This window comes from Dunckerocampus dactyliophorus, chromosome 19 (assembly GCF_027744805.1).
Source record: "Dunckerocampus dactyliophorus isolate RoL2022-P2 chromosome 19, RoL_Ddac_1.1, whole genome shotgun sequence".
In the NCBI taxonomy this organism is placed as follows: Eukaryota; Metazoa; Chordata; class Actinopteri; order Syngnathiformes; family Syngnathidae; genus Dunckerocampus; species Dunckerocampus dactyliophorus.
In genome coordinates, this window is record NC_072837.1 from 16436973 (window position 1) to 16464378 (window position 27406).

Below are 27406 nucleotides of genomic sequence, written 5' to 3' on the forward strand. Positions count from 1 at the left end.
GTTTATTCTGCTAAAATTGTGACTCCTTTTCTTGTTCGAATGCGACCTCTTTCTCGTAATATTTTGACTTTATTCGGATAAAAATACAGATGTTTTTTTCCATTTCTGTCGGGTTTTGTTTTTTCAATTTTCCAGCTATTTCAACTTCTTGCAAATTTGATCTATTTATGACTTTATTCCCATAATATTACTCCAGATTGCAGATTGAAGAGTTTTATTGTCATTGCACAGTAAAACTGGTAGTTCTGCTATGCAATGAAATTCTTCTTCTGTTCATTCTCCCCCCAAAAAAGAAAGAAAATGAATAAGAACAAAAGAAACATGAATACCAATAAATTAAGCAACAAGAACAGAAGAGACATGAATACAAATAAATAAATAAATAGAGTGTTATGAGTGTGTTGCGTGTGTATCATAACATTTTACCGAACTTAAATTACATTATTTTACATTATTTTTATTCATAATAAGACGTTATTCTTGTGAAATTACGACCTTCTCCTGTTAGATTACATTTTATTTTCTTTTAATATTTTGACATTATTCTTGTAAAATAATTTTTCTTGCTTTTTTTTTTTTTTCTCTCTAGTTAAATATTTTAGGATATTTTTAGAATATGACCCAGGCCAATAAAAAAACAGCCACAGGCCACAGGCTGCCCTCATGTGTACACGGTGTCATGTGAATTCATGTTAGTCAATAGTTACGCTGTGTGTGTGTGTGTGTGTGTGTGTGTGTGTGTGTGTGTGTGTGTGTGTGTGTGTGTGTGTGTGTGTACTGACCAAGTGCATGGCGTCCTGGCGCTGGGGCAGCGAGGACAGCTGCGACTCGGAGTGGTAAAGGGTCATTCCTTTCCTCAGGGCTCGGAGGTCACCTGGGTTGCACTGGGCGGGCCAAAAAGAAGCACAAACATGTAAGACTTGATGCCTCCAAATCTGAAATATGAATAATTGGTCCATAAAGACAAAGTCAGATGGAACCAGCAGCCCAAGCAAAGTCACGATGCTGGCGTTTTCAGCTGATTTCTCTGATGGTTTTGAAGGGAGGGGGCACGTTACGTCCTGCGTGTTGTTCTACTTTAGCATCTCAGATGGATTTATTTTAGGTGATGTTCCCAAATAAACGCCACTTCCCAGCCTGCCATCCTTGCGTTAGTCCTCGTGAGCGGCCCGCTGCTTCCTGCGGTGACACTGTGCTTCCTGATGTCATTTCCCCCCCAGCTTGTCGCCGTGTAAAAACATGTGACGCCCAGGAGCGCCGGGCTAAAAATATCCCACAGAGCTGCGGGGACGCGTCTAAGATGCGCACTGCGTCGTCCGTCTGGCTCCGTTATCTCATGAACGCACGTGTATGCGTCCCGCTAACCTTTTCCCTTTCCTTCCTGTGGCGCTTCTTGATCTCTACGTTTGGGTTCCAATCCCGTCACTCGCTGTTGGCACCGGCGTCTCAGACGCTTTCTCCGGGCTTAGTCGCTGTCAGCACGCAAGCCCTGAAAATGTCGTATTCGCTGGAGTGAAGCAAAGCATCAATGACCTCAACGCGTCTCGCGGCAACCCAATCATAAGAGCCACATATCCCACATTCCGCTCCACCAACTTCAATTCATCTTTTTTTATATCTTCAGCTTCACAAATGAGTCAGGGGACTTTCATCCTACTTCAGTTGGGATGATTTGCAACAACTGGGAATGTTCTGTGTTATTGTAAGACCTTTGACATGAACTGTTGTCACCATAATCAGCACGGGTTGCCATGATTCTTCCCCGGAAGATGATTTACGCCTCCTTCAACTCGCTGCACTCCATTGCTAACCAAAACATCAGCAGGCAGGTAAACAGTGATAGAAAGTGTGGAGTCCGTATTAAAGCTAAAGTGCACTTTTTGAAATGTGGTCCATCATCCACAACCCTTATGTGAGACATGAACACACGTCTTTCTCTTTTCTGTGCGTTCTAAAGATATAAAAACAGATTTAAAAAAGGCAGCTAAGAATGCACGTAATGGGACACACCTGTTGTGTCTATAAAATCTTCTGAAAAAACCTCCAAAAAGCGCCAACAAGGCTCCATTTCCATAATGTGACCTGCATATTAACCAAGCTACAGCGACATTGTTATTATTATTATTATTATTAACATTGTTACGCTCAAGAACTACGTTACTGGCGTAGTGACACCTCGCCACACCACACCGGCTAGCTACAAGCCGGCTAGCGACTAGCTTCACCACACACTCGCTCACAATGCCTCAGGCCACCAGCGAAAGGTAACGCTACATATTGGAGGTGCCGCCACTGCTGCTGTGTTGTTGTTTTTGAGTTTGTTAAGCTAACGCTAGGTGTAGCGTTCCTTTCTATGTTGCTATGTGAAATCAATGCACCCAGGAAGGAAGTTCCCAAAATACTGTAAGTATTCCATGTTATCATGAATGTACCTGTTACTACATGCTCACAGCAGGGATAGAAAACCATAAAACCTTGGTGGAGATTTTGGAGGTGTTTTAATCGCGGCCACCTATTCCTTCGAGGCGGAATAGGTGTGTCCCGTTACATGAATTAATTAGCTGCCTCTTTTTATATCTTTAGAACGCACAGAAAAGAGAAAGACACGTGTGTTCGTGTCTCACATAAGGATTGTGGATCATGGGCACCATTACAAAAAAAGCGCACTTTTCCTTTAAAGTGACGCAACGCAGCGACGGCAACATGGTGACTCCACCATGTTAGCCGTTATGGTTAGCATGTTGGCCACACAGTCACGAGATCTGAAATATGCGTTGGAATCTCCGTTGGGCATCCAACCCTGTGTGGAGTTTGCATGTTCTCCCTTGTGTGGGTTTTCTCCGAGTACTCCAGATTCCTCCCGCATTCCAAAAATATGCATGTTAGTTCATTCTAAATTGTTGTTCCATAGAACAACAGCAAGAACAGAGTGAGCCCTTTAGTCAGTCATACAGTCTCTTTGTCTCGGTGGGTGGAGGCGGGGCTGCTAGCATACACACAGAGTGCAGAAGAGTGTAATGTTGCAGAAATTTTTTAGTAGATTGCAATATACTGTCATATAGTTGTTATATATTTTCACAATACTATGTTCTTTCTGTAATAGTACTATATTCCTTAAAAGTAATGTTAAAATCTCGTCTCGTCTCGTTCTTGTAGACGCAATCTTGTGTATCGTCTCGTCTCGTCTAGTGACACCACTACTTGTCACAGTAACCTGCGTGAATCGGGTACTTCATTCACCGGAATCAGACATCACAGAGCGCGTGCGCATCAAGTTCCGTCTCCTCCCCTGATGTGTCCCGCATTTAACTGCGCCTGACATGTTGCCTGACTTCCTTTTTTAATTTAGCTAGCAGTTGCGGAGTTGAACGAGTTAACAGAGACTGGTACTCAAGGGTCCCGATTCAGTGAAACACTCGTGAGTTTTGAACGACTCGTTCAATATTCACACATCTGTAGTTGAGAATGTCTCTTGACTGTTCAGTGAAACGAACTGCGTGCATCTTGCAGCCATCGCTCTCGTCCTTATTTCACTCGGAACTTACACGACATCAGCGGGCATCCTGAAACGCTCGCTTACTTTAACAAGCAGTGAAACAACAACAAGATGTAAACAGGGGTGTTTGTGAGGGGATTCCGCCATGACTGAGCAGTCCGTCAGGGAAATACTTCCTTCTCCTCACGATGACAGCATTTTCATTCCCATTCCCGTGAGATTTAATGCAGAAATCACAGGGCCTTCTAAATTCTGATGAGTGTAGAGCGGCATCATGTTGAGCCATAATTAGGGGTGTCACGAGACGCCCAACTCATGAGACACGACGAAGCACGGGACTGAGTCCATGAGAACGAGACGAGATGAGACTGGACAAACTTCTTTATTGAACCGAGTCATAAAACAATGTAGGTGCATTTTGAAATGTTTATTGTCCCACAAAGTGATACTAAAAGATATATTTTTAAAAAAATTAGAATAAAAAACAACATATACCTACATTATAAATACTTGTATATTTAAAGACAAACTTTGTGTTTTTATTAGTTATTAGTATGAACATTTGAGCTTTTTGCCTATTTGCCTTGCCATTATGCCTTTTTCATTTCTGCATTGAGCCACGTTCCACAAATGGCCCGTGCACCACACTCTGGACACCCATGCATGTTTTACCAGGAAGGTGTGGTTCAGCAAGGCGAGGATTGTGTCCAAACTACTAGTGCTACTTTCTTGGCTCTGTTGGTCAGGGGCCCGGTTGCATTGTGGAGGGGTTTTTAGGGCGTTCAAACATGCATTAGACGGCAGTACGGAGGTGGAGCTTGCTCCTGCTCGGCCGATTCACCTTTGGTGATGGCTTGTATTTAATTACCAACTAAATGCATGATGCAAGAAACACTTAAATGCACATTCTTACTCGCTAAATACTGTATTTCAACCATGTTGCTAAATATGTCAACACAGATCTCTTCTACAGTATGTATGAGGGGTGTTATGAAACGGAACCGGTGATCGCCGGTGCTTGAAAGTTAGCACTGAGCCAAGTGCAATGAGTGTCAATAGAAGTGCTCGGTGATTAACGGTGCAGACAAGTCCGAACATCTACGTGGGTTGATCTGGCAAATCTTAAGTCAAATTTGATGAAATGTAGAATTGCAGAATCAACAAGGAGCAAGCAGCTGTTTAACAATAAAACATCCACACATCCTGACGATGACGGCGGGAACACCAAGGTAGGCTGGATTGCAAGGTGTGCCTAAAGCGTTCAACGTACGCTTCCAATAATGCCACCTCCATATTCCCTATTGTCACTCATAGCACCCACGCCATAATTCACCGTCTGATGGCTGTTCTCATCATACAGCTTTTCTCCAAACCACAAATCTCCTCACGTTTTAATCTCGTAAGATCTCGACACCCCGAGTAATAATGTTGTAAAAATGTGTTGATGCAAGTGTGAGTGAATAAACGCCCCCGGCCACGAACATGAGGAAATACAGTAAGTGCTCAGTTTAAAAAAAATTAAAAATCGCCTCAAGTGAGTGGTAGGACGGGGGGGGGGGGACTCAACCTTTTGTAAAGCACCACAACTAAACACGCAACACTTGCCGGAGGGACGAGCACCTTATCATTGTGGCGGTCTGTGCTAACATGACGGGAAGTTAAAGGCTATTTATGTCCTGGTGGTTAGCATGTTGCTTCTCTCCTGGCGGGGTGGCCAAAATTCCTGCGATAAAAGACTTTTGTTTCCTCCTGTAACTCAGGATGTGAAACTTCAAGTGAAGACGTGTTTAGAGACTGGCGAATAAAGTCAGGTATGCCCTCCTGCGTTGCACGTCAGTGTGGGTCCGTGCGCGAATACATTATGCATGTCTGCGTCTACCTGTGTCGCCTCAATTATTCATGCCAGCAGACGTCCCTACAAGCCCAGACAAGAGCGTGTCTTTTATGCACCAAAGAGCCATGTAGCATCCGTTCCCCTTGCAGGAAAGGCACTCTCCCCAAAAGACACACAGGAGAGAACACCTTTAAATGCTAATGCACTCCAACGCCGACCCATCAACTCCCAGACAGAGAGCTGAATAATTCAAGTAAAGGATGGATGGAAGCCTCTCATTTGCACCTTCCATGTAAATGGACTGCATGCACTTTTTGCAACCAAAACTAAAAGAACATCACCACCGGCTGGCAAATTGTGCGTTAAAAGAAAAATAAATGCTCTATGTTTTTCATAATTACGAATGAAACTTTATACAAAGCGGGGGTAAATTGTCGTTGGGCCCAAACAAGATGATTGGTTGCTCACGGCTGGCCGGTATTCACGCAGAGTTACGTAGTGCGTCTGCACATACTGAAGCATCAACATTCATGTTGTTATGATAGACTATACATTCAACCACAGCTGACATTAGGAGCTAAACTTTGCAAAATTGCTATCATTAGCTGACAACAAATATGAGGAGTGCGCGTGATAGCTTAAATGTTTCCCTGCGCTTCATTTTGATAAACATGCACCGGAATCACCTGTCTGCCCTGTTGGCACTTGCGTATGCGTGACCACATAAAAGTACGTGTCTTCTGTTGTCGTTCACTTTGTTCCTTATTATCTTGAGAATGAAAAATTGTCCGTAAAATGTGGGGTCAATTGACCACAGCTTGTCACAGGTTAAGCTAACGTGTGTGATCGCTCACGTTTCATTCGCCTTTGTGGCATCTTTGTTTACACATTTTGCCTGGCTCTCACTGCCTCTCTGGCGGCTGCTTGCTAGCTTGTTTTTGTCCAACGGGCGAGCTACAAGTGGCTATCACGTTCATGGGGTACATGCTAACTTACTTTATAAAGTGTTACTTAACATTCTTGCTCTCTTTTTATCATGACAATACTTATGACTTGTCTTCAAAACACTAGTTGTGTGTCGAAGTTGTTCAACATAAACACGTAGTGTGTCCAACTTTAGATGCTATTACAGGGGTCTCCAACAGTTAGCTTGTATGCTAGCAGTAGCTCACTAGCTGATGTTGAGTAGTTCACCAAAGAATATTTGCTTCACCAAGTGTTCTATTCAAAGATGACACCTGTATTTAATGACAAATGAGCACACCGAGTAGAGATGTGCTTTGTAGATAAAGTACAATCTACTGTAAATGTTGGCACTCACATAAAACATAAATAGATCACCCCTTGTGCTATCATCAGCCTGCACTCTCAATTTATACTCTTTATACGCCCCACATTTCTATAACAAAAATATTTACATTGTTTTTTGATTTAGTTAATTGTGTTATTTTGAACTAAAACTATATATTATTCAACAATTCATTTCCCATGTATTGGTATTGCTCTAAAACAGGCATCATGTTAAACTTAGGTTTGTGTCAAATAGTACAAAATGTTGTACTTTTGTACTAATAGTCACATACTGTAGTACTATTGGACTAAATAGATCAGGTGTCAAATGAAGGTTTGACATTTTAGACTCTCGCTTTATGTGCTCTCAGCACCTTTGCCATTAAATTCACAGTTTTGCAATGTTCTCCGTTCATGTTCTAATGGCTGTTGAAAAATGTTCAATAAATAAGTTAATAAATAAATAAGTAAGTCATAAATATTGTTATTTGTCATAATTAAAAACATGGCAGATGCAGCAGCACGACACATAGGCCAGCCCTCCCGTGCAGCCCACCACCACAGCTTCAAAAACTCCTAGGGTGACCCTGATGTAGGTGAGAAAGCATATTATCAATATCAACCTCAGCCTTTGCTATTTTTTCACCATTTGTGCAGTTGTTTTTTTGTTTTTTTTAATTTTCCAAATATTTCAACTTTCTTCTTAAAGAATCTTCTAAACTTCCTTTTCGTAATATTTTGACTTTATTCCCATAATACTAGAACTTTTTTTCCCAACCCAGTTCTCCAACTTCCAACTTTACTTTGTTTTGCTTCTCACAATATTATGAATTGAAAAAAATATTTTCTATTTTTTAAAAATATTTTTCTTTTTTTTCCTATTTCAACTCTATGCTACTAAAATGAATTTTCCTCATAATATTAGGAGCTTGTTCTTGTAAAATTAAGACTTTTTCTCGTTACAATACAGTTTTTTTCTCTTAATATTTAGACTTTATTCTAATAAAATTATAGCTGTTTTTTCCATTTCTGCTGTTGTTGTTTTTTTTTATTTCCAACTATGTCAATTTTCTTCTTGCAAATGGAATTCTTGCAATTATGCGTTCATATTACTGCGTTCCCATAGTATGACTTTATCTTTGTCACATTACAACTTTTTCTGCAACCTAGTTTTCCAAAAATAAACCTTTATTCGTTGTTTTGCTTGTTTTTAATATTACAACTTTTAAAAAAAGGTCTTTTTTCTTTAATATTTCAACTTTATGCTACTAAATTACTGTTATTTTTCCTGATAATATTACAACGTTCTTCTCATAAAATTACAAAGTTCTCTCATTAGATTACAACTTTTTCTTTTTATATTTTGATTTTACTCCTGATTGCTGATTTTTCAATTGTTGCTGTTGTTCGTGTTTTCTTAAATAAGTATGTAAATAATAAAGTAAAAAAAAATCTCATTCGGGCACAACTTTTTTCTCTTGATATTTTGGCTTTATTCTTGTAACATAACTTTTCTGCAACCTCATTTTCCAAAAATTTACTACTTTATTTTGTTTGTTCCTCATAACATTACGATTTCAAAAAAGAGCATCTTTTTTCTTTCATATTTCAAGTTTATGCTTCTAAAACGAGGTTATTGTTCCTCATAAGATTTCTTGTAAAATTACCACTTTTTCGCATTAGATTACGATTTCTTGTACTTTTAATATTTGGACTTTATGCTTATAGAATTCATGCAGATTTTTCAATTTTTGCTATTGTTTTCTGCTTTTAGTTTTCATGTTAAATGACGTTTTTAATCAATAAAATAAAACAGCCTCGGGCTGCAAATGGCCCCCGGCCTGCACGTTGAACACCCACGTTTAAAATGAATGTCGTTTGTGCAGATGATGCGTTAGGCTGAAAGCTGACAGCTGAGCTCGAAGTCCCGCCACCTCACAGACGAGCGAGTGGAAAAGCAAAAGCAAAAGCAAAGGCAGTAAAAGAAAAAGAGTTGATGAGTTGATGAGTTACCTTGTTGCTGTGCATCTGTGATAAACTATAACGGCTATGAGCCTGCAGAGAAAACAAGACAAGCATTGAGTTGTTCCAGTGTTCCATCGCGGTGGCGTGTGAAACGCCAGCAACAGGTTAGCATCACAGCACGACTAATTGCAGCGTTTACCAGCATCAGCCTGCCTTCTGGGAGAGGATATGAACAGAAAGAATAAAAAGGCTTCAGTGGTCCACTGAAAGCATGAGAGAGAATAAGAATGAAGACGCTAACACAGCGCGAGCTAGCATGTGACCTCACGGTGAACCACCGCAGCGCATCATCCACATTTGGGCAAAGTCAAAGAGAGGTTAACTTCGGGGTGGGGGGGGGTGATGCTTTTCTGTCATTTACAGCCCCCACCTCCCGACCCTCTCATCTCTCCTCGTCTGCCGCTCCTTGCCACGGGGGCGAGCGTCAACACTCGCCATTGAAGACTCCGCCATGAATTAAACATGGATAAACACGCCGCTCCGCTAACGATGCGTCAGACAGCCGCCGCCTGCACCGCCTCTCATCTCCGCATCTTCTGTTTTTTTTGGCTCCACTCAAAAAGTTGCACAAGAGGAGCTCTCGGAGAGTTCAAACGTCGGCTGCCGGCGGATCTTTTGTCGACCGGAGTTTGACCCGGACCATCTCGGCGTGCCATCACGGCGTCTACATCTAAACGCATCGAGATAATCGATTCCCAGGCGACGGGGGAGGGAAATGATTGCCTCCTCACTGATTTTAGACTTTTTTCTTGTGACTATCTCCACGTCACACTTCACTCTGCAATATTTCATGCAGGATGATCAACTTGAAATATTCAGTGTGGACACACCTGCTCGTGCTATTCAATGACGAACCGTTCATTGTCTTTGGAGTGCCTCAACTTTGAGTCGGCCCATGTTGACATCTCAGGCACGGATACCGGCGCACTCAGGTACAATGCAATCCAAGGGGAAAAAGTGGAAGCCACATCGCACTTCAAGGGATAGTTGGGATTTTTTTTTACATGAAGTTGTATGACACCCCCATCAGCAGCGTAGGAGGTTTTGCTTTCATCATCATTTCTTTCTTTGCGTGTTCGCAGGATGCTAGCTTGGTGGAAGACGAGCCAATGGAGAGCTTGGTTAAATGTTGATGCCAAACAACACCTTTAACTTTGAGAGCTCTTTTCTTGTGCACCAACGATGCATCCACTCTTGTTGTTTTCGGTAGAAGTGAGATTATTTTGAAGTGGCTATTCAGATGTGGTAAGGAGTGGTAAGGACTCCGCATGTTTTGGCGCGGCCATGGTTGACGTGCGTCACCTCACCTGCGACAGAAGCTTGTTGTTGTCGTCCTCCAGGATTCGCACTTTCGTCTCCAGCTGTCGGATGTAGTTGGAGGAGGAATCTGGAGAAGAAAAGAGGGGAGGAGACCTCATTAGCATTTCAAAGCAGCATCCGGCAGCCGGAGCGAGAGGACCACGCAAAGTTCACAAAGGTTTTCCGAGCAGAAAGAACTTAAAAAGTGAAATCTTCTTCAAAACCACAAGAGGTTAAAAAAAAAAAAAAAAACAGCTGCTAGAGGAATTCAAAGGTCAAACAGTGAACATTCCCACTTAGATAATCCACATCTGACCTCCCTTTCAACCTGCGTCCACATTCTTGGCCACCACATGTTTACCTACAACGAGCATCCCAGATTCATCACGTCACGCCGGAAGCTGTAAAGGTGGAGATAGCCATGAAGCTGTGGCTGCGAGTTCAAACAGAGGACAGAAGCGGAGGTGCGGTGGCGGCGTCTCAGTAGGTGGCGCCGAGCCTGTTCTACAAAAAGACACGTTTAATTTACGGCGTGATCAAAGCCGGAGTCGGCAGACAGGAGAGCCATCGGGACAGCTGGAACTTTTCTTTTGTTTGCTAAGTGGAAACGTGGGAATGACAACATCTACTTTGGCTTTTCTATCAAGTCACTCAAAAACAGAAAAGACCCTTCCCCAAAAGCTTCCCAAAAAAATAGCAAGCATCATAAAATAGTATAAAATGTCCTCCAAAGGCAGGTAGGGCCAATAAAAACAGAATTTACTGAAATTCTGTCATTGTGAGTAGAAGGAATGTTTGTGTGGGGAAGCATTTCCCCGGCGGACCGCTCAATCGTGGCGGAATCTCATCACAAACACGCGCCCGCCCCCTCCCGGACTAAACATGCCGAAACGGCGATCTGAAACACAAGCGAAAGTTGGCGTAAAAACTTCAAAACTCACCTCTTTTACGGAGCGCGAATGGAAGCCAGCGGGGTTAGCTTAGTTTAGCAGAGCATGCTAGTGCGGGTCAGGCTGTATGAGTGTTTACACCGTGTTGTGTTTTACCGCTTTAATGCAAACCAGCGTTTTTACGAGGCCCGCTGACGTCGTGCAACTTCTCAGTGGAAAAAAGACGAGAGGCACGTTTATTCTTGCACTCAGCTTGTCTTAACCGTCAACAGACATTCAACACACTTCCAGCTTTCAAAATAAGAGTGCTGTTCGCCACATACTGTCTAATCGTGTAAACAAATAGGTGACATAGTACAGCATTCATATTATTGATGGGATTCACGTGCTGTCACGTCTGCTGGTGTCAAAGAGATGGGGGGGAAAATAAGCCTATTTCTAATTAGATGTCATGTCAAACCAGAGCAAAAATGCCATTCTCGCATGTGGAAACTGCTGAAATATGTATTTGGAAAACGCTATTACTAAGGTAGTCCATTATTACGGGAAAAAAGTTCAGGAAACAACCAAAAGACGCAGAGAAGCCACCTTTTTCAGTGTTTGTGAACCAGCTGTCACTGTTGTCCAGTGGAGCCGAGTATGGACACGCTCTAGTTTACAGTGAGCAGCAAGAAGCACAATTAATACAAAAATCTAAGTTTAAACACGTTGGAGCTCAAAAATGTGAAATGCAGAATGAACCGCCTAATAAGAGAAAACGATAGATCACTTCCTCATACTACTACAGTACATCTAAACGAGTGCCCAATTATTCAATACACACCATAAATATACTGTCGTACTTCGCTGCATCGTGGTTCAAATGTCGCTCCCTCACTATCGCGTTTTTTCAATAATTTATTAATTAATAAATGGCCGCTGTTTTGTGATTGAGTATGGCCTTATTATTAGTCAAAACATATTGAAAAACAAGTTGTATGTAATATTCTGGCCACTAGGTGTCAGTAATGACACAAAACATTGATAAAACATGGATTACATTAGCGTCACACTGCATGTAGTCAGTCATGATAGAGTGAAAAAGAGTTCTCCCCTTCCGTGTGGAAGTGGTACGTTTTGGCTTCTTACTTTGCCCTTCTTTCCCACTCCGTTTGAAACCCTTTCTTAAGTTAGGTGTAAATAAACTGGAGGCTAACTAGTTAGCTGGCTAGCATGCTATGTTTAAATTGGCGGCTGTCTCTTGTGTCCCTGCAGTGATCCCATAGCCTGCGCATTAGCAATTTGCCATAAACGAAGAATAATAGCAGTGTAAAGGTGACTAAAGCAGAGCTCGAATAATGGTAAAAAAAAAACCTATTAACAAAAATAAAATTTACTAATCACAAAAAAAAAGGAAAAGTTACATATAAAGGAGGGGAAAAGTCTGCAATTTGTGAAGCGATGGCGTTGTTGACATATGCCTGAATCCACCGGAGCACCTCGGCTGGCCTCAAAGGGGGACCGCCTAGGTGTCCCTTGCCCCTGTCCGCCCTGGTTCTCCTGAACTACAGAGCAGAACCCCGGCTAAACCACCTGGAAGAATGTCCAGCGATGCTCCACGGAGGGCTTGCAAGCCTGGCTTGCTAGCAGCACGGAAATAGTGTGTCAAATCCGTCTGAAACTTAGGTATGGAGCTCACACTCTGCCAAACAGTGCAGCAAAACGATGAAGGACACATACAAGAATGTATTCATGCAGACTGATTTTGGTGTAAGACGGCAAATAGACATGTTAGCAGCATTATTTTCACTGTCTGATGCTGAAGATAAACTTTCACTGCTTGTCCATCGTCTTGTTTTCAACTATTTTATGTCTTCATGCATCACACCATGTACACGCACACAACCGGAGCAAATCATTTCAACAACATGTACCGTTATTCACTTTAATCTCCAAAATATTGCACAAACATACGGGGTGTGTGTATGCTTGTCTGCTCATCAGAAGTGATGCGAACTGCCTTTTGGTCACGTGGTTAAAACCAGCAATTGTTCTTGTTACATTATGCCTTTTTTGCTTTTTCCCCCTTTTTTTTTTGGTTTTATTTTATATTTTAATGCACTGTGGGTTCCTGCCGCCAATGGCACCAGGCCACATGTTGGACACCCTAGCCTTACAGACACAATGAAAGAATAATTTTGGTAATGTTATACGGGTGTCATGAGACGAGACAATACACAAGATTGGGTCTACGGGAACGAGACAAGACAAAATTTAAACTTCACACTTTTAAGAAAAGTACAATGAAAAAAATCACAAAACATATTGCAATCTACTAATATAATTTCTACTACGTTACGCTGTGTGTATGCTCCACCCACCGAGACAAAGAGACTGTATGACTGACAAAAGGGCTCACGCCATTCATGCCGTTGTTCTGTTGCACAAATGCGTCAAGGTGCTGAAATCAACGCACAGAGTGAACCCTCTGCCTGTTTGGAGGCGAGAGACGAGGAAAACACATGGCAATATATTAAGGGCAGCAAAATTATAGAGTTAATTTTCATTTATTGTGTGGTTAATTAAATTATTTATTATCGTCCCAGGTCTAGTGGCCATGAGACATTTTTCCTTCTGAAGGAGAAATCTTGTCAGGTTTTAATGTGGTGAGATCTTGTCCTTGATGTCCTAATATGATCAATGCTGTTAATGTTGCTCAGCTGTGGCATAAACTTTTTTGTCATAACATTTTTTTTTTCCCCCGCCACGAGGCAATCAAAAATGAGCTGCGGGCCGCACACCCCTGTCCTAGGACAAATAATCCAGATCCCGTCTGGTCCAACCTCATTGATTGATGAAGAGATCTGTGTTGTTGACACACATTAAGCAGCAAAGACCATAAACACTTGGATCAGAGCCGACAACGGCGAGAGGACGCTCAAACTGCTAATCTCCTGGTTCTGCCTTGTGACCCTCTAATCTGGACTCATCTGCTGCTGGCCTGACCCAGGTCCAGGTCTCAAGCCGATTAGGGTGAAGGTCCTTCAGCCTTCGTCCCTCGTGGCCGCGGGCAAACAAGAAAGACGGACGCCAGCGACTGTGCGTGTTTGTGTTAAGCTTGTTTGTGCAGAAGTCTTGGCTATATCACCAGTAGACATCCACCTCTTCTCCCACTGCTTGCAAAAATAGAAACAGGAAGGACGCTTTCCTTTCTCAGGGCATTGAATCCATCCAACAAAGTTTATAGTGAAACTGCCCTTATCCAATCTCAGTTTCACCAAATAGTCAATCAGATGAAGAAAGAGTGTGACCAATACACTTGTATTACCCAATATAGTAGACATAATAATAGAAAATAAGCCATCCTGGACATAAATAAGATAAGATAGAAGATAGCATTGACAGCTCCTGCAGTGGCTAGTGTCTCATCATCATCAATGTAACGTTCCTGACACCTAGAGACCAGTTTAGAATTCTGCTCTACTGCTGCTGTTGGTGGTTCAGGAGAGCCTCATGATGCACTTGAATGGCTAACAAGCAGAGAACATAAGCAGTGAACATTCACACAGGAGCTGCTGTCGGCCACTCTCTACACTGATAACCTGCTGCTAGCACTCAGCTAACAGCCAACGCTAGCTAGCTGACGTCACACATATCGCTTTCCATGCGCACACAACAAGTCACAGATACTGTACTACACTTCATATCACGCCTTCTGAGTGCTTTATATTTGTATTTTCCTTCATTTTGTCATTCTTATGCTTGTAAATGCTTCATTTGAGCCACAAATACGTACAATTTGCTTAAATATGCATATTTTAATGACTAATAATAGGCTGTATTCAACCACAAAACAGCAATCATTTATGAATTAATTTTTTTTTAAACCGCAATAGAGTGAGGGAACGATGTTCGAACAGCGGTGTAGCGATGGACGTTTGTACTGTGATCTAGTTGATCCCTTGTTGACTTCATGGGACTCTTAGGGGCTATCCACACGGAAACGGTTTTCAGGTCAAAACAATGATTTGTGTAATGATTTATTTTAATAACGATTCAATTCGTGTCATGATTCGTGGTTGCCCACACGATTCAAGGACGATATTGGTTCATTTAGAATGGTACAATCTAAAACGATTCAGTAACTTTAAATGGATTCAGTACATTTTTAGCCAAAAATTCATCTAGTGTTACTGTGAAATAAATACCTGGACACTGGACAGTACATGTGAAGTTTTCTAGATTCCCGTTGGGAATCAGGTATAAAATGAATTGTGGTTATAAACAATCAAATAAACAACAATTAATAGCATATGGATTCACATTTTATTTAAATAAAGTGTGACCAACACTTCACGGTGAATTAGCAGGAGAGTAACGTTTTCTGCTCTCATTTTCAATATTCAATACATTTTCCATAAAGTACAGTAAGTGCAGTAAGAGGTGACGTTACCTTGCGCTGCTGCTGTGGCGGGAACGAGAGGTGCCTGCACGGTCAGCCTTGTGTGAAATCCTATGGCGCCTTAGTAGGTCGTTTGAGAGGTTTTTTTGTGTTGCTGTGGTATTTTACTTGACCTTTACATATCCTAAAAACAGCGAGCGACTTATTTAGAACATCTCCCTCTTTGCAAAAGCTTAAGTGTTTCCATACACTGGACTGCAATGGTGGCTTAATTATTTCTGGCTCGCCGGCTTGTCGTCTGCCACCCGCCACGCTATGTTTTGTTGTTTGTTTTGTTTGTTTTGTGGCGATGACGTCACACAGGCAGACTGACTCGAGTAAGGTTTAACGTCTTTATCAAAAAAAGTGCTAAAAAACAAACATCCTTGTAAAGCCAGCCGCGCTTAAATCCGATGCTTTATTTCCTAGTATCGATGCAATCGATTGATTACCTTTTAAACAATGTTAGATCAATATATGTTGTCCGGAATGGCAACTTGCCGAACTGAGATCGATGTAGTTGTATCATAGGAATATAAACTGATACATCGATGTAGTAGATGAATCGTTACACACCTAGTTTCAGCCTTTCATCCACACGGAAACGGTGTTCTGGGTGCCGTGAAATGATATTTTTGGAAAACACCTTTCAGAGTGGAAAAATCTGAAATGCCGGCTTGTCATTTCCGTATAGACGGCCGAACATCTCTTTTTCCAGAAACTATTACGTCAATGATCCGTCGCCATCACGTGACCAGAAGTAAGCTTTGACGACAAGCCAACATATCAAGCCAACAAATATCTGAATATTTCGATGGACATGACTCACCCCAGTCGACATTCCTCTGATATTTTGTTGTCTTATTCTCCAAAATGACTCGTAGAAGTCATTCCACTTCGTCATAAGACTAGGTGAGCCTTGGAAAGCGGAAGACAACGGACTTATTCGCGTGCTTTCTTTCTTCTTCTATGGTTTGGTGTGTCACGTGGTTCCGTCTGCATGTCTGTTTACAGCCCCACACGTAGGTGTGCCTTGTTTATGACATCCTTTTCACCCAGCGATCCGTTCCCATCTGGATGCAACTATTTACTAATCCTAACATTGTGGACACTAATTTTTTTCGACCCGCCAAAAAAAAAAAAAAATTCCCATTAACGTTCCCGTGTGGACAGGGCCTTATTTCAGTTTCAAATCTGATTCAATCTGATTGAGACCGTTTTCTCACCACAGCCGAACCGTGCCAGCGCTTCCGTGTGTTGTTCTTCACCGGAGTTCCATTACGCACTAAGACGGAACTCCAACTGGACGTGATTAACAGAATAAAGTGTGCAAAAGGCTTACAGTAGATGTTAGCGTTGGCCCTACAGCAAAAAGCAGCAACGATGCATAAGCTTCCAGGAGCTACTAGAACATTTGTGGGGGTACGTTTAAAGCGCATGCTGCATGATTTCAGCATCACACGCCACCACTGAATGGTCCGAGTGCTAATCCGTCATGGGAGCATCCACTCGCACGCACAGCAGCCCCTCTAACACCCTGATCCGCAGAAGAGGGACGCAATGAGAGGGTCAGGCAATTAAAGGCTCCCCTGCTTCTCCTCCATGCCGCCATCCCTCCGGCTCCAGACCCCGAGGAAGAGCTCAAATAAACTAATTAGCCTGCGGGACTGCACTCACTATCTGCTGTTTGATACACAACAAGCACCCAGGGAGAGGCCATTATTAAGTCTGCACGAGCTAAATGAGATCCTGGGAGCTGATAAGGCGAGGAGAACGCATGGCACGGGCGGGTGGGGGAGCAGCGTCCATGTTAGTCAAATGTTCTTTACGCCGTCAATGGAGCTGATGCGTCTATTTGTGCAAAAGGCCGGCGAGTGACGTGGACAGCGGCACCAGCCGTCCACCCGCCCCCCACCGTTCCTGTCATTTCCTATCACGTCAAAGCCACCGTGACCCACTTCCAGGAGCCGCTCCTACTTTAACCCTGCTGGACTAGCTTCCTGCCGCTAACGTCCCGCTATGACCTGGACTGCAGCAAATTCCCGACTTGTTGTTGTGGTTGACATCAGCCTCAAGCAGGGGTGTCCAAACTTTTTCCAGCGAGGGCCACATAGTGAAAAATGAAAGGATGCAACTTTGCCACTTTATGCTAAGAGGTTATATACTGTATATTTCCAGGAAAAAAAACTGCATCTCAGCTTTGTCATGTAAGTGAAAAAGCTTATTATTAATATCAACGTCACTCTTGGATCTTTTTTCCCATATTTACTGTTGCTTTTTCTAAATTTTCTAAATATTTAAACTTTCTTCTTAAATAATCTTTGTAAATTTTCTTCTCGTAATATTATGACTTTATACCAATAATATTTTTACTTTAGTCCCATAATTGAAACTTTTTTTTCCAAAAAATTACCATTTTATTTCGTTGTGTTTCTCATAAAATTACAACTCTAAAAACACATTAAAAAAAACATTTTTTTTCTTTATTTCGATGCCATGCTACTAAAATAACAACTAAACAACTAAAATATTTTTCCTCATTATATTACGTGGTTATTCTCTGAAAATTGCAACTTTTTATTATTATTTACTATTTGTTAATATCAACTTCCCTCTCTGCTCTTTTTTTTAGAAAAAAAAAATTACAACTTTATTTTGTTATGTTTCTCATAATGTTACAACTTTTAAAAAATAAAGTATTTTTTCTTTAATATTTCAACTCTATGCTACTAAAAATTCCATTGCTGCTGCTGTTATTTTTTTTAATTTTCCAATTATTTCAATGTTCTTTTTGTAAATTTTCTTCTCGTAATTATGATTTTATTCCCATAATATTTTGATGTTATTCTCTTAACATTATAACTTTCACAAAATCACAACTTTATTCATTGTTTTGTTAGTTTCTCACAATATTACGACTTAATATTTTTTTTTCTTTAACCATTCAACTTCATCCTACTGAAATGATGTTATTTTTCTTCATAATATAACGTTATTCTTGTAAATTATGACTTTTTCTCGTTAGAGTACTCTCTTATATCTCTTAATATTTTGCCTTTAAATTTGCCTCTTGTAAAATTACTGCTGATTTTTTTTTTATTTTTGTTGTTTTGGGTTTTTTTGTTAGTTTTCTTGTTAAATGATATTTTTAGAAAAAGATATTGGAAAAAAAGCCACGGGCCACAAACGACCACCTGTGATTTAAACAAATAAAAAATGTTTTTTTTTAAATGAAGAGATTCATATTTTAGAGTTTATTCTCATAAAAAAAGAATCTCTCTGAATATATTTACTTTATTCTCGTAAAATTACAGCATTTTTTTCTATTTTTGCTGTTCTTTTTTTTCCAACTATTTTATTTTCAACTTTATTCTTGTAAATTTTCCTCTCGTAATTATGACTTTATTGCCATAATATTCGGAATGTATTCTTGTAACATGACCTTTTCCGCAAACCTAATTTTCCAAAAATCATAACTTTATTTGTTGTTTCGTTTGTTTCTCATCATTTTTACGACTTTAAAAAATAGCATCTTTTTTCTTTCATATTCAAAGTTTATGCTACTGAAATGATGTTATTTTTCCTAATAATATTACTACGTGTATTTCGTGAAATTACAACTTTTTCTCGTTAGATTACGATTTTTTTCTCTTAATATTTAGACTTTATTCATGTAAAATTACTGCCCATTTCAAAATTTTTGCTGTTTTTTGTTTTCATGTTAAATTATCTTTTTAGAATGTGCCCACAGCTGTGTGCCACAAATGGCCCCCGGGCCACACTTTGGACATTAAGGTTTTAAATGCTGCTAAGCTAAGCTAATGCCGTTGTCCCGGCGAGTATGACGTGACTTATGTATTGATTGAGATAAGAGTGGAGCATCAGACAAAGATTTTACTCACTGGAAGCTGCACGAGCTTCCTAAAAGCGCCGCTAAGCTTGGAATGATTGATTGATCGATCGATCGATTGGTTGGTTCTTTTGTTTTCCAAGTTGCTCCTCCCCACTCCCGTCTGGCCTTCACTCCAACGTTAGTCTGGGTGATATTGTTGGCTCATCTTTTGGAGTGGCTTCGGGGGTGTCACAGAAATGGAATTTGGAGTGCGGGTCTCAGCCAAGCACTGATTCTAATCAATGGCGTCCAAAAAGAGGCGGTGCCATTGAAATGTCATCAATGATTTATCCTCACAAATCAATTACACGCCGCTGTGGGCTGAGCTCTAACATTCCCACATGGACAGATGACCGATCCTTCAGGAATGTTTGCATCTTCTCTGGAATTTTCATTTGTGTGGACATGAAGTTCTTACTTGTGTTTACTGGTGACGCACTTAATGATGCGATACTGATACGACCCATTTCAACAACATTAGGTACACATGCACAGTTTAGTAACACATTTTTTGTCATTAATTCGTTCCAAAAGGTCTGACAAAAACTGCAACCGCCAAAAACCGAGGCGAATTTTCCCATAGGAAATAATGTAAATCAAATGAATCCCTTCCAGACACCCAAAAATATGAACAAAAATAAATTTTAGAAAGAATAATTCTAGTTTTACATGCAGAAAACAATGTGAAATAATTCTGAATGAGGAATGGATGGAACTTATTGCTGATGTGGACTTCCCGTTCATCCTGCTGAGATGGAATTCAAGAGTGTTTCTCGCCTTCTGCATCAAACCGCTGCCAATTGCAACTTTCTTTAGACCCCTGGCGGGCTATTTTGCAGTCGCACTCGATAAAAAAAATGCACGGACGGTGAGTCAGCAATGCATAGGGTGCTTTGTTTGGGCGCTCCATTTTACGGAACGATACAGTACCGGACAAACGGACGCATTTGTTACGTGCAATATTGTAACAAAACATAGGCAAAATTTTAGCAGACGTTTTCAACAAAAAAACGAATTTCACGAAAACCGGGGCGTACAAAAACCAAGGCTTGCTTTGTAAGACATGCAGTAAGGTAGGATTAGCGTTAGGGTACAAGCAATACACATGTCCTCAAACTGTTACCACCATTCAATGACCAATGACAATTAGCTGCCCGTGCCCTTGCAAAGACATTTTGCTTGATGGCGGCCATGTTTTTCAACCAATCTTGCTCAAATCTGACACCCATGTGCTCATCAACCCCTTAAAGGTGTGTACCAAATTTTGTGTGCTTTGAGCTGTGTGAGAACTTATGGGGGTCGGTTTTTGGGGTTTATAATGTGGTATAAGTGTCACGATAGTAACAGCACAGGCAACACAGCAGGGGTGCATGTTTTCACGCCTTTGCAGGCTTTTGTGAGCGGCGCTTCAGGCGTAGAAGAGTTACAACACGTGGCGTGCTCGTTTTCTCACATGGCTGACACCTTTGACGGTGGCGTGTCACTAAATAGGACGTAAAGTCCAGTGCATCATCCGATGTTATTCACTGCATTTATCATGACATTTGTCAGACGGGAGACATGTCATCTACATTACGGGGAGGTGGAGTCTTTGACAGAGCTCTTGTATGACATAACGGACGCCGTCTGTGTATTGTAAAGCATTCAGTGGATGATATTCTATTGTACAACTTTGACTTTCCCATCTGGATGTGTTGTTTTGCGTCCGACACGCCCTTTCACGGAGGGCGGAGGGCAGTTTACTGCAGGTCAAAGCAGGACGTTCCTTTGGGAGCAGATTGGAAAGGACAGGAGGTGAGCGCCCAGTCAGGCTGTTTCGCAACAAATAAATCACCTTGCACACGCACGTGGAAATACAGATTGTTAGTGCTGGTGCACAGCCAGCATCAAAGTAAGAAATAGGTAAAATGCTTTTGCTTTAAAAAAAGTTGGACAAGTCGGATCGTGTGGCTGTTTAGAAGCCTGCTGTGCACGGACGTCCCTCGGCTTTTCAGAGTCCACTTTCATCTCCTCCTCACAGCTGTGTGTGTGTGCGAGAGAGAAAGAGAAAGAGAAAGAGAGAGAGAGAGTATGAATGAGTGCTGAGAAGCAGTGATGGCAGACGAGGCAGATTTTGGAGGCTCCTCTGTGGTTATATTGTGAGAGTTCAAGGCGGGAATCTCTCTCAATTACCTCAAGATGTTGAGGAAAAGAGGAGAAACATTCCCGTTCTGCCTTCGCACTCCGAGGAAGGAAAGCTGACCTCGCTGGTGAGTTAGAGTCACAAAACACAGTAGAACCTCCCAAAAAACTCTTTTTACACTGATGGAAATGTGCCTGTACAGTGAATAAAGGCTTTATGATGGCCACTGTTTGACCCTGGAACAGATTCTTTCCATTTGCATGACCTCCAAAGGTTTTTCCAGCAAGGGTCCCATAGTGAAATGTGAAAGAATGCAACTTTGCCACTTTGATATTTTATAAGGCAACACATGGAGATATGCTAAGAAGAAGAAGAAATATTTCGAGAAAAAACTGCATCTCAGCTTTGTCACATGGGTTGAACTTCACTCTTGGCTCTTTTTTAACATTTTTATTTTACTTTTTTCAATTTTCTAAATATTCAACTTTCTTCTTAAATAATCTTTGTATATTTTCTTCTCGTAATACTATGACTTTATTCCCATGCTATTAAAACGTTTTCCCCAACCAAAATGTTCCAAAAATTACAACTTCATTTACAAAAAATATAATTATTATAATAATTGCTTTGATGATATGAATGAATAATGTAAATAGTGAATTAGTGCATGTTGAGTACAGGAAGTGAACATATGAATTAGCAATGATATGATATGGAGAGGCGGTAGGATTAAATAAGATCTGCTTCTTCCTACTCCTTTTCGGACATGTGGAATTGTGAACTGTAATATGAGGCATTCGGTGTAAACTGCATGCATGTCCCACATCAATTAAACCGTAACCGTATTTTGTTTTGTTTGTTTCTCATAATATTACGACTTTTTAAAAAAAACATACTTTTTCTTCAATATTCCAACTTTGTGCTACTCAAATGACATTATTTTTACTCATATTAGTTATTTCGACTCATAAAATTACAGATGTTTTTTTTTTCCATTTCTGCTGTTGTTTTTCTTTTTTTATTTTCCAACTATTTCAGTTTTCTTCTTGTAAATTTTCTTCTCATAATATTTTGATTTAGTTATTATAACTTTTCCCCAACTTTATTTTCCAAAAATTACAACTTTATTTGTTTTGTTTCTCATAATATTACAACTTTAAAAAATAAAGTATTTTTTCTTTAGTATTTGAACTCCATGCTAGTAAAATGATATTATTTTTCCTCATAATGTTACAAGTTTATGCTCGTAAAAATTACAGATGTTTTTTTCCCCATTTGTGTTTTTTTTTTTCATTTCCCACCTATTTGTACTTTCTTCTTAAGTATTTTCTTCTTGAAATATTATGATATTATTCCAATAATACTTGTATTAAAACTTTTCCCCCAACCAAATTCTCCAAAAATTACTATTTGTTTGTTTGATCCTCATAATATTAGACGTCTTTTTCCTTTAATATTTCAGCTTTATTCTACTAATTATTCCTCATAATCCTCATAAAATTACGACTTTTTCTTGTTAGACTACAACTTTTTTCTCTTAATATTTTTTTTTTTGTTTTTGTCCTGTCCCGCAATTAGAGCAGACAGTATTGTTGATCTGAATGCCCTCACGTGCTCAACAGATCTGCTCTGCCACATCTGCTATAAAGAATTTATTTGACTTTGATGTTTTATTGCTATGCAAATTTGGAGCGGTCGGACCGGAGCAGGAGGGGATAGAGAAGAAGAGAAAAGAAGGGGGGGGTTGGGGACAATAAAGAGAAAGACAAGGACAACAGCAACAACAATTGGGACAACAATAACAAAACAACAGTAAAAAACTACAAATTCAAAAATCTACAGCAAATTCAATATTTAGAAGTTATTCTTGTAAAATTACTGCTGATTTGTCAGTTTTTACTGCTGTTGTTCTTTTTTTTTTTTCTTCATTAAATTATATTTTTAGAATGTGCCAAGGGCCAATAAAAAAACAGCCATTGGCCGCAAATGGCCCCAGGGCCGCACTTTGGACACCTATGGGAACAAATCCTCAAAACGCGTTGACCTGTGCAGGGAATTCAGATAAGAGGAAGAACTGCCACTTGCGCTAACATGCTCACAGGCCACTTAGGTGAGCAGTAGCTGTGTGTGTGTGTGTGTGTGTGTGTGTGTGTGTGTGTGTGTTCCTGGTCCGCTTCACTGCCCAGTGTTCGGTCACAGGCAGGCCAAGCCGACCCAGATAGGAAAAAAAAAATAAAAAAGTCAGAGAGGGGCAAGTAAAGAGTGGGCATCCATGCCGCATTAATGAGGGGGACGGCAGAACCTGGCAACCCAGGCATGTAAACCCACACGCCCTGGGAAGGACTTGAAAGGCTGGGCTGGCTCATCAGCCCAGGGGGGGATGTGAGCCCATGTGACAAGACATGGCAACCGCTGCAGCAACGCACCTACCCCGCGCACGTGGGTGAGCCAAACGAAGGAAGACGTGCTCTTTTGGGAGATCCACTTGGCAAAACAACATTCATGCACATGCGTTTCATACTGATGACCTCCACCAGGGAAGGTTTGCATCTCTCATCAGCGGGGTTGTGTTTGGTATTATTTGCCACGAAGTGCAGTTATTCCTCCAAACACGTTCAGTTGGAGTAAGTTCGCCCGGGACTTGCTCATGTTCACGTCTATTAGAGCTCATTTATATCTCATGTCGGGGAATGATCCGCCTGTCAAGCGCTCCGGGTTGACTGAGGAGAAAAGTGTGATGAGACGAGTGGGTGGGGGGTTGGGGGTTATTTATAGCATCCTCCAAGAGACGTAACGCACATGCACGTCTTGTTGCCATCGCACCGACTGATGGCTCACTCCCCCGTCGCCTCGGCTCGCCGTCACCGTCACCTCATTGCAGGCTGAAGATGTGCAAGAAGTACGGGAATCAATAAATCAATTAACCACACCATAAATAAAAAGAAACCGTATGATTTTATGTTTAAAAAAAAAAAAAAACTGTTTCACCAAACAACAGTAATAAAAAACTAATTAAAAATTGTAATGTTTCTGTATTGTAGTTATTTTGGCCATTTTTATGCCTGAAAATGCTTCGTTTAGGCGAAGAATAAGTACAATCTGCATAAATATGCTTTCTTTTTACTAATCATAGGCCATATTCAACCACAAAACAGTGATCATTTATTAATTTATTCATTTTTTTTTTAAAACGTGATATAGTCAGGGAGCAATGTTCGAATCGCATTGTAGCGAGGGACAACTGGAGTTCAGTAATTCATTCGTCATCGCTCGTGAACACATGAATGTCAGCATTGTTACAAGTCGGTACAGTAGGGGGCAGTATGGATCATATGGCTTTGCTGTATGGATATTTTGTACCAAGCATTGCTCCGTGGCCAAGCTTTTGATGAGGCTGGAAGAATAACAAAGTTCCATTTTTAATCTCAGCCAATCAAAGCTGCAGGGGCTTTATTTTGCTCCACAACCTTAATTACTGCCCTTGTGTCTGCATGCATGCGTGCGTGCATGTGCTTTGGCTACTTAAGAGCACGAACACAGAGAAGAGATTAGCAATGGGTTGCTTGGGGGTGTTGTTTGTTTGCAGAACTGCGATGCAACACTTGATCTCCACTTATGTGTGCGCCGATGTAAAAAAAGAGAGAATTTTCTCCTTGGTTGGGATGAAACACTGAAGGCCTTCTGTCACGGCCGAAGGGAAATAAATCTTCTCGCAATGATTTACTCCAAAAGGGGCGGGGTCTGTATAGCTAACACTCATGGCCCTTGACACCGAAGGTCAAGGGTCAGAGGGCGGGGTGTTAAGAATCCTGCAGATCGTTCTGGCACTGCCCCGTGACAGCCTTGCCAAGCCAAACGAACTCGGAAAACATGCTTTAGAACGCCGTCTTTTTAGGCTGGCTGCTATTAATGGAGACCTTTTTTTTTTAAATACATTGCTTTAAACTTTTTTTTTTTTTTCTCTCTTGAAAATATTGGACACACAAGGGTTTTTTTGGTTGTTGTGTTTTTATCAGCCCACAGCACATTATATATAATTTAAATATAATTTAACAGGAAAAATTTAAAAAATAAAAAAAACAACCCAGCAACAACAGAAATATTATTAATGTAATTTAATTTTAAAATAATACATTTTACGAGAATAACGTCATAATATTATGAAGAAAAATAATGTCATATTAATAGAATAAAGTTGCAATATTAAAGATAACTGATGTTTTCTTTTTAAGTCGTAATATTATGAGAAAGAACACATTTTTTTATATTTTTACAGCTGTAATTTTACAAGAATAAAATCTAAATATTAAGAAAAAATTAACTTGTAATATTATGAGAAAAAATAATGCAATTTTAGTAGAGTTTAAATATGAAAGAAAAACATGTCATAATAATATAAAAAATAAAGCAAAATAAAGTTGTAATTTTTGGAAAATTAGGTTGGGGAAAAAGTTAATATATTAACTTAATATTATAGGAAGGTAATAATATCATGGGAATAAAGTCAAAATATTATGAGAACAAAATTTAGGAAGATTATTAAAGAAAAAAGTTGAAATATTCATAAAATTGTATACAATTTTTATAATAATATTATAAAAATTGTGTTACTACAAAAATGGGGGAAAAAAGAAAAATGACAAAGCTAAGATAAATTTTTTCCCAGAAATATATATAACTTGTAAGTATATCTACATGTGTTGCTTTACAAAATATCAAAGTGGCAAAGTTGCTTCCTTTCATTTTTCACAATGTGACCATCGCTGGAAAAACCTTTGGACACCCCTGCACTACAAGTAGATTATAAATCCTCCTTTAGCAACCATATTGGATGTTTATGTTAAATGAAGTAACAAAAAGCAGCCAATGAAAAGGTTTACCATTAAACACACACACACACACACATACACACACACCACATTCTATCACACGTTACCACGGTGTTACCAACAAAAGGACCTGCGGCAACCTCATTTGCATAAATCTGCATAGCGGGGCAGGCTGCTTTGAAGTGACTGGTGCTTAGCTGGCAGAGGTGGTGCTTATGTAAGCAGAGTCAAAGAGCGCACAGCTAGGTGGTGAAAACATTCCTGGCTAAGTAGAGCCCTCCAAGCCTTTTATTAGGGCCCATTAGCTGCGTGGGATCCAAGAGCAGAGCTTCCCGACAATTCACCAACAACATTCTGTTTCCAGTGACATCACCCCGCTGCTTTTATGGCTGTTTCATAATAAACACTCCCCCAAAAATCTCTGCTTTGGCTCTGACGCACAGTGAAAGTGAAAAGGACGAGCAAGTGGCAAAAAAGGCAAGTCTTATAAGCGCCACGCTTGATTACCTCGCTAAGCAGGAGAATCTTTTAGTGCGCCTACCCTCTGACAGAAAGAGGACAAAGGTCTCAAAACGACAAGAACTCCCTTGTGTGACTCGGGAAGCTTTGGAGCTGATTAGACGGATAAAACGGAGCCTCGGCGGAGCCATTAGCGGCGTAATTGGCGCAAAGAGAAGTTGCGTAATGGCTACATGGCCGCATAGACGCTCGGCTCAAGCGGCTCAAATTGGATTGATGTTAGCCGAGTTCCGCAGCCTCTCGCTGACCCTGGCGGCGGCGTTTTGGAGCCGGACGAGAAACGGGAGAGAATTGGACGCCATCATGTCCCGCTGAGAGCTTAGCGCTACACGATACCGTGTCTCCGCAACAAGACAAGCTCAACACTGAAAGTCAGTAAGTTCAGACATACGCGACCCGACAGGCCGACACGGGGCCTCAAACGCTGCCAGCTCGCCTCCACGCCGGCGCTGCCTGCCGGGCTGAGAGACGACTGGATGCTTTTTTTCCTGACTTTGATTGGAGCTGCCAAGCATTCCCAACGTTGTCTCATCTTGTCTAACATGAAATCCAGCCTTTATTCACCACATTTACTCTCGTCTTCTTTCAACCTTAAGCTTATGACAGTTCATCACCAATAGCTTGGACTGCAGATGCACAATATCTTTTTTTTTCAAACCAATACCGTAACTACCTGGTCTTAAGACCGATAAGGTATTAATAACCAATAACTTTTTTAATTTGGGCTTAAGTGTTAAGTAGTTTGTGAGCACCTGGAGTTAGAAGAGCTGCAACAAAGTGTGCTCCAAGC

The 27406-nt window shown here is 40.7% G+C and overlaps 1 protein-coding gene across 5 annotated transcripts in view; it reads right to left on the reverse strand.

The window, feature by feature from the left end:
- The window catches only part of ccdc85cb (coiled-coil domain containing 85C, b), a 66912-nt gene that overhangs the window by 13780 nt on the left and 25726 nt on the right, over nucleotides 1-27406 (reverse strand). For 3 of the 5 annotated variants that reach the window (XR_008566907.1, XM_054761438.1, XM_054761436.1), the window contains exons 2-4: nucleotides 9953-10032; nucleotides 8634-8675; nucleotides 783-884 (exon numbers count right to left, since the gene is read on the reverse strand). Coding sequence is in view for 4 of the 5 variants with exons in the window: in XM_054761438.1 (XP_054617413.1) it covers nucleotides 783-884; nucleotides 8634-8675; nucleotides 9953-10032 (224 nt within the window). In the remaining variant the exon portion in view is untranslated. The remainder of the gene's footprint in view (nucleotides 1-782; nucleotides 885-8633; nucleotides 8676-9952; nucleotides 10033-27406) is intronic. The other 2 variants (XM_054761439.1, XM_054761437.1) reach the window with 1 other exon arrangement.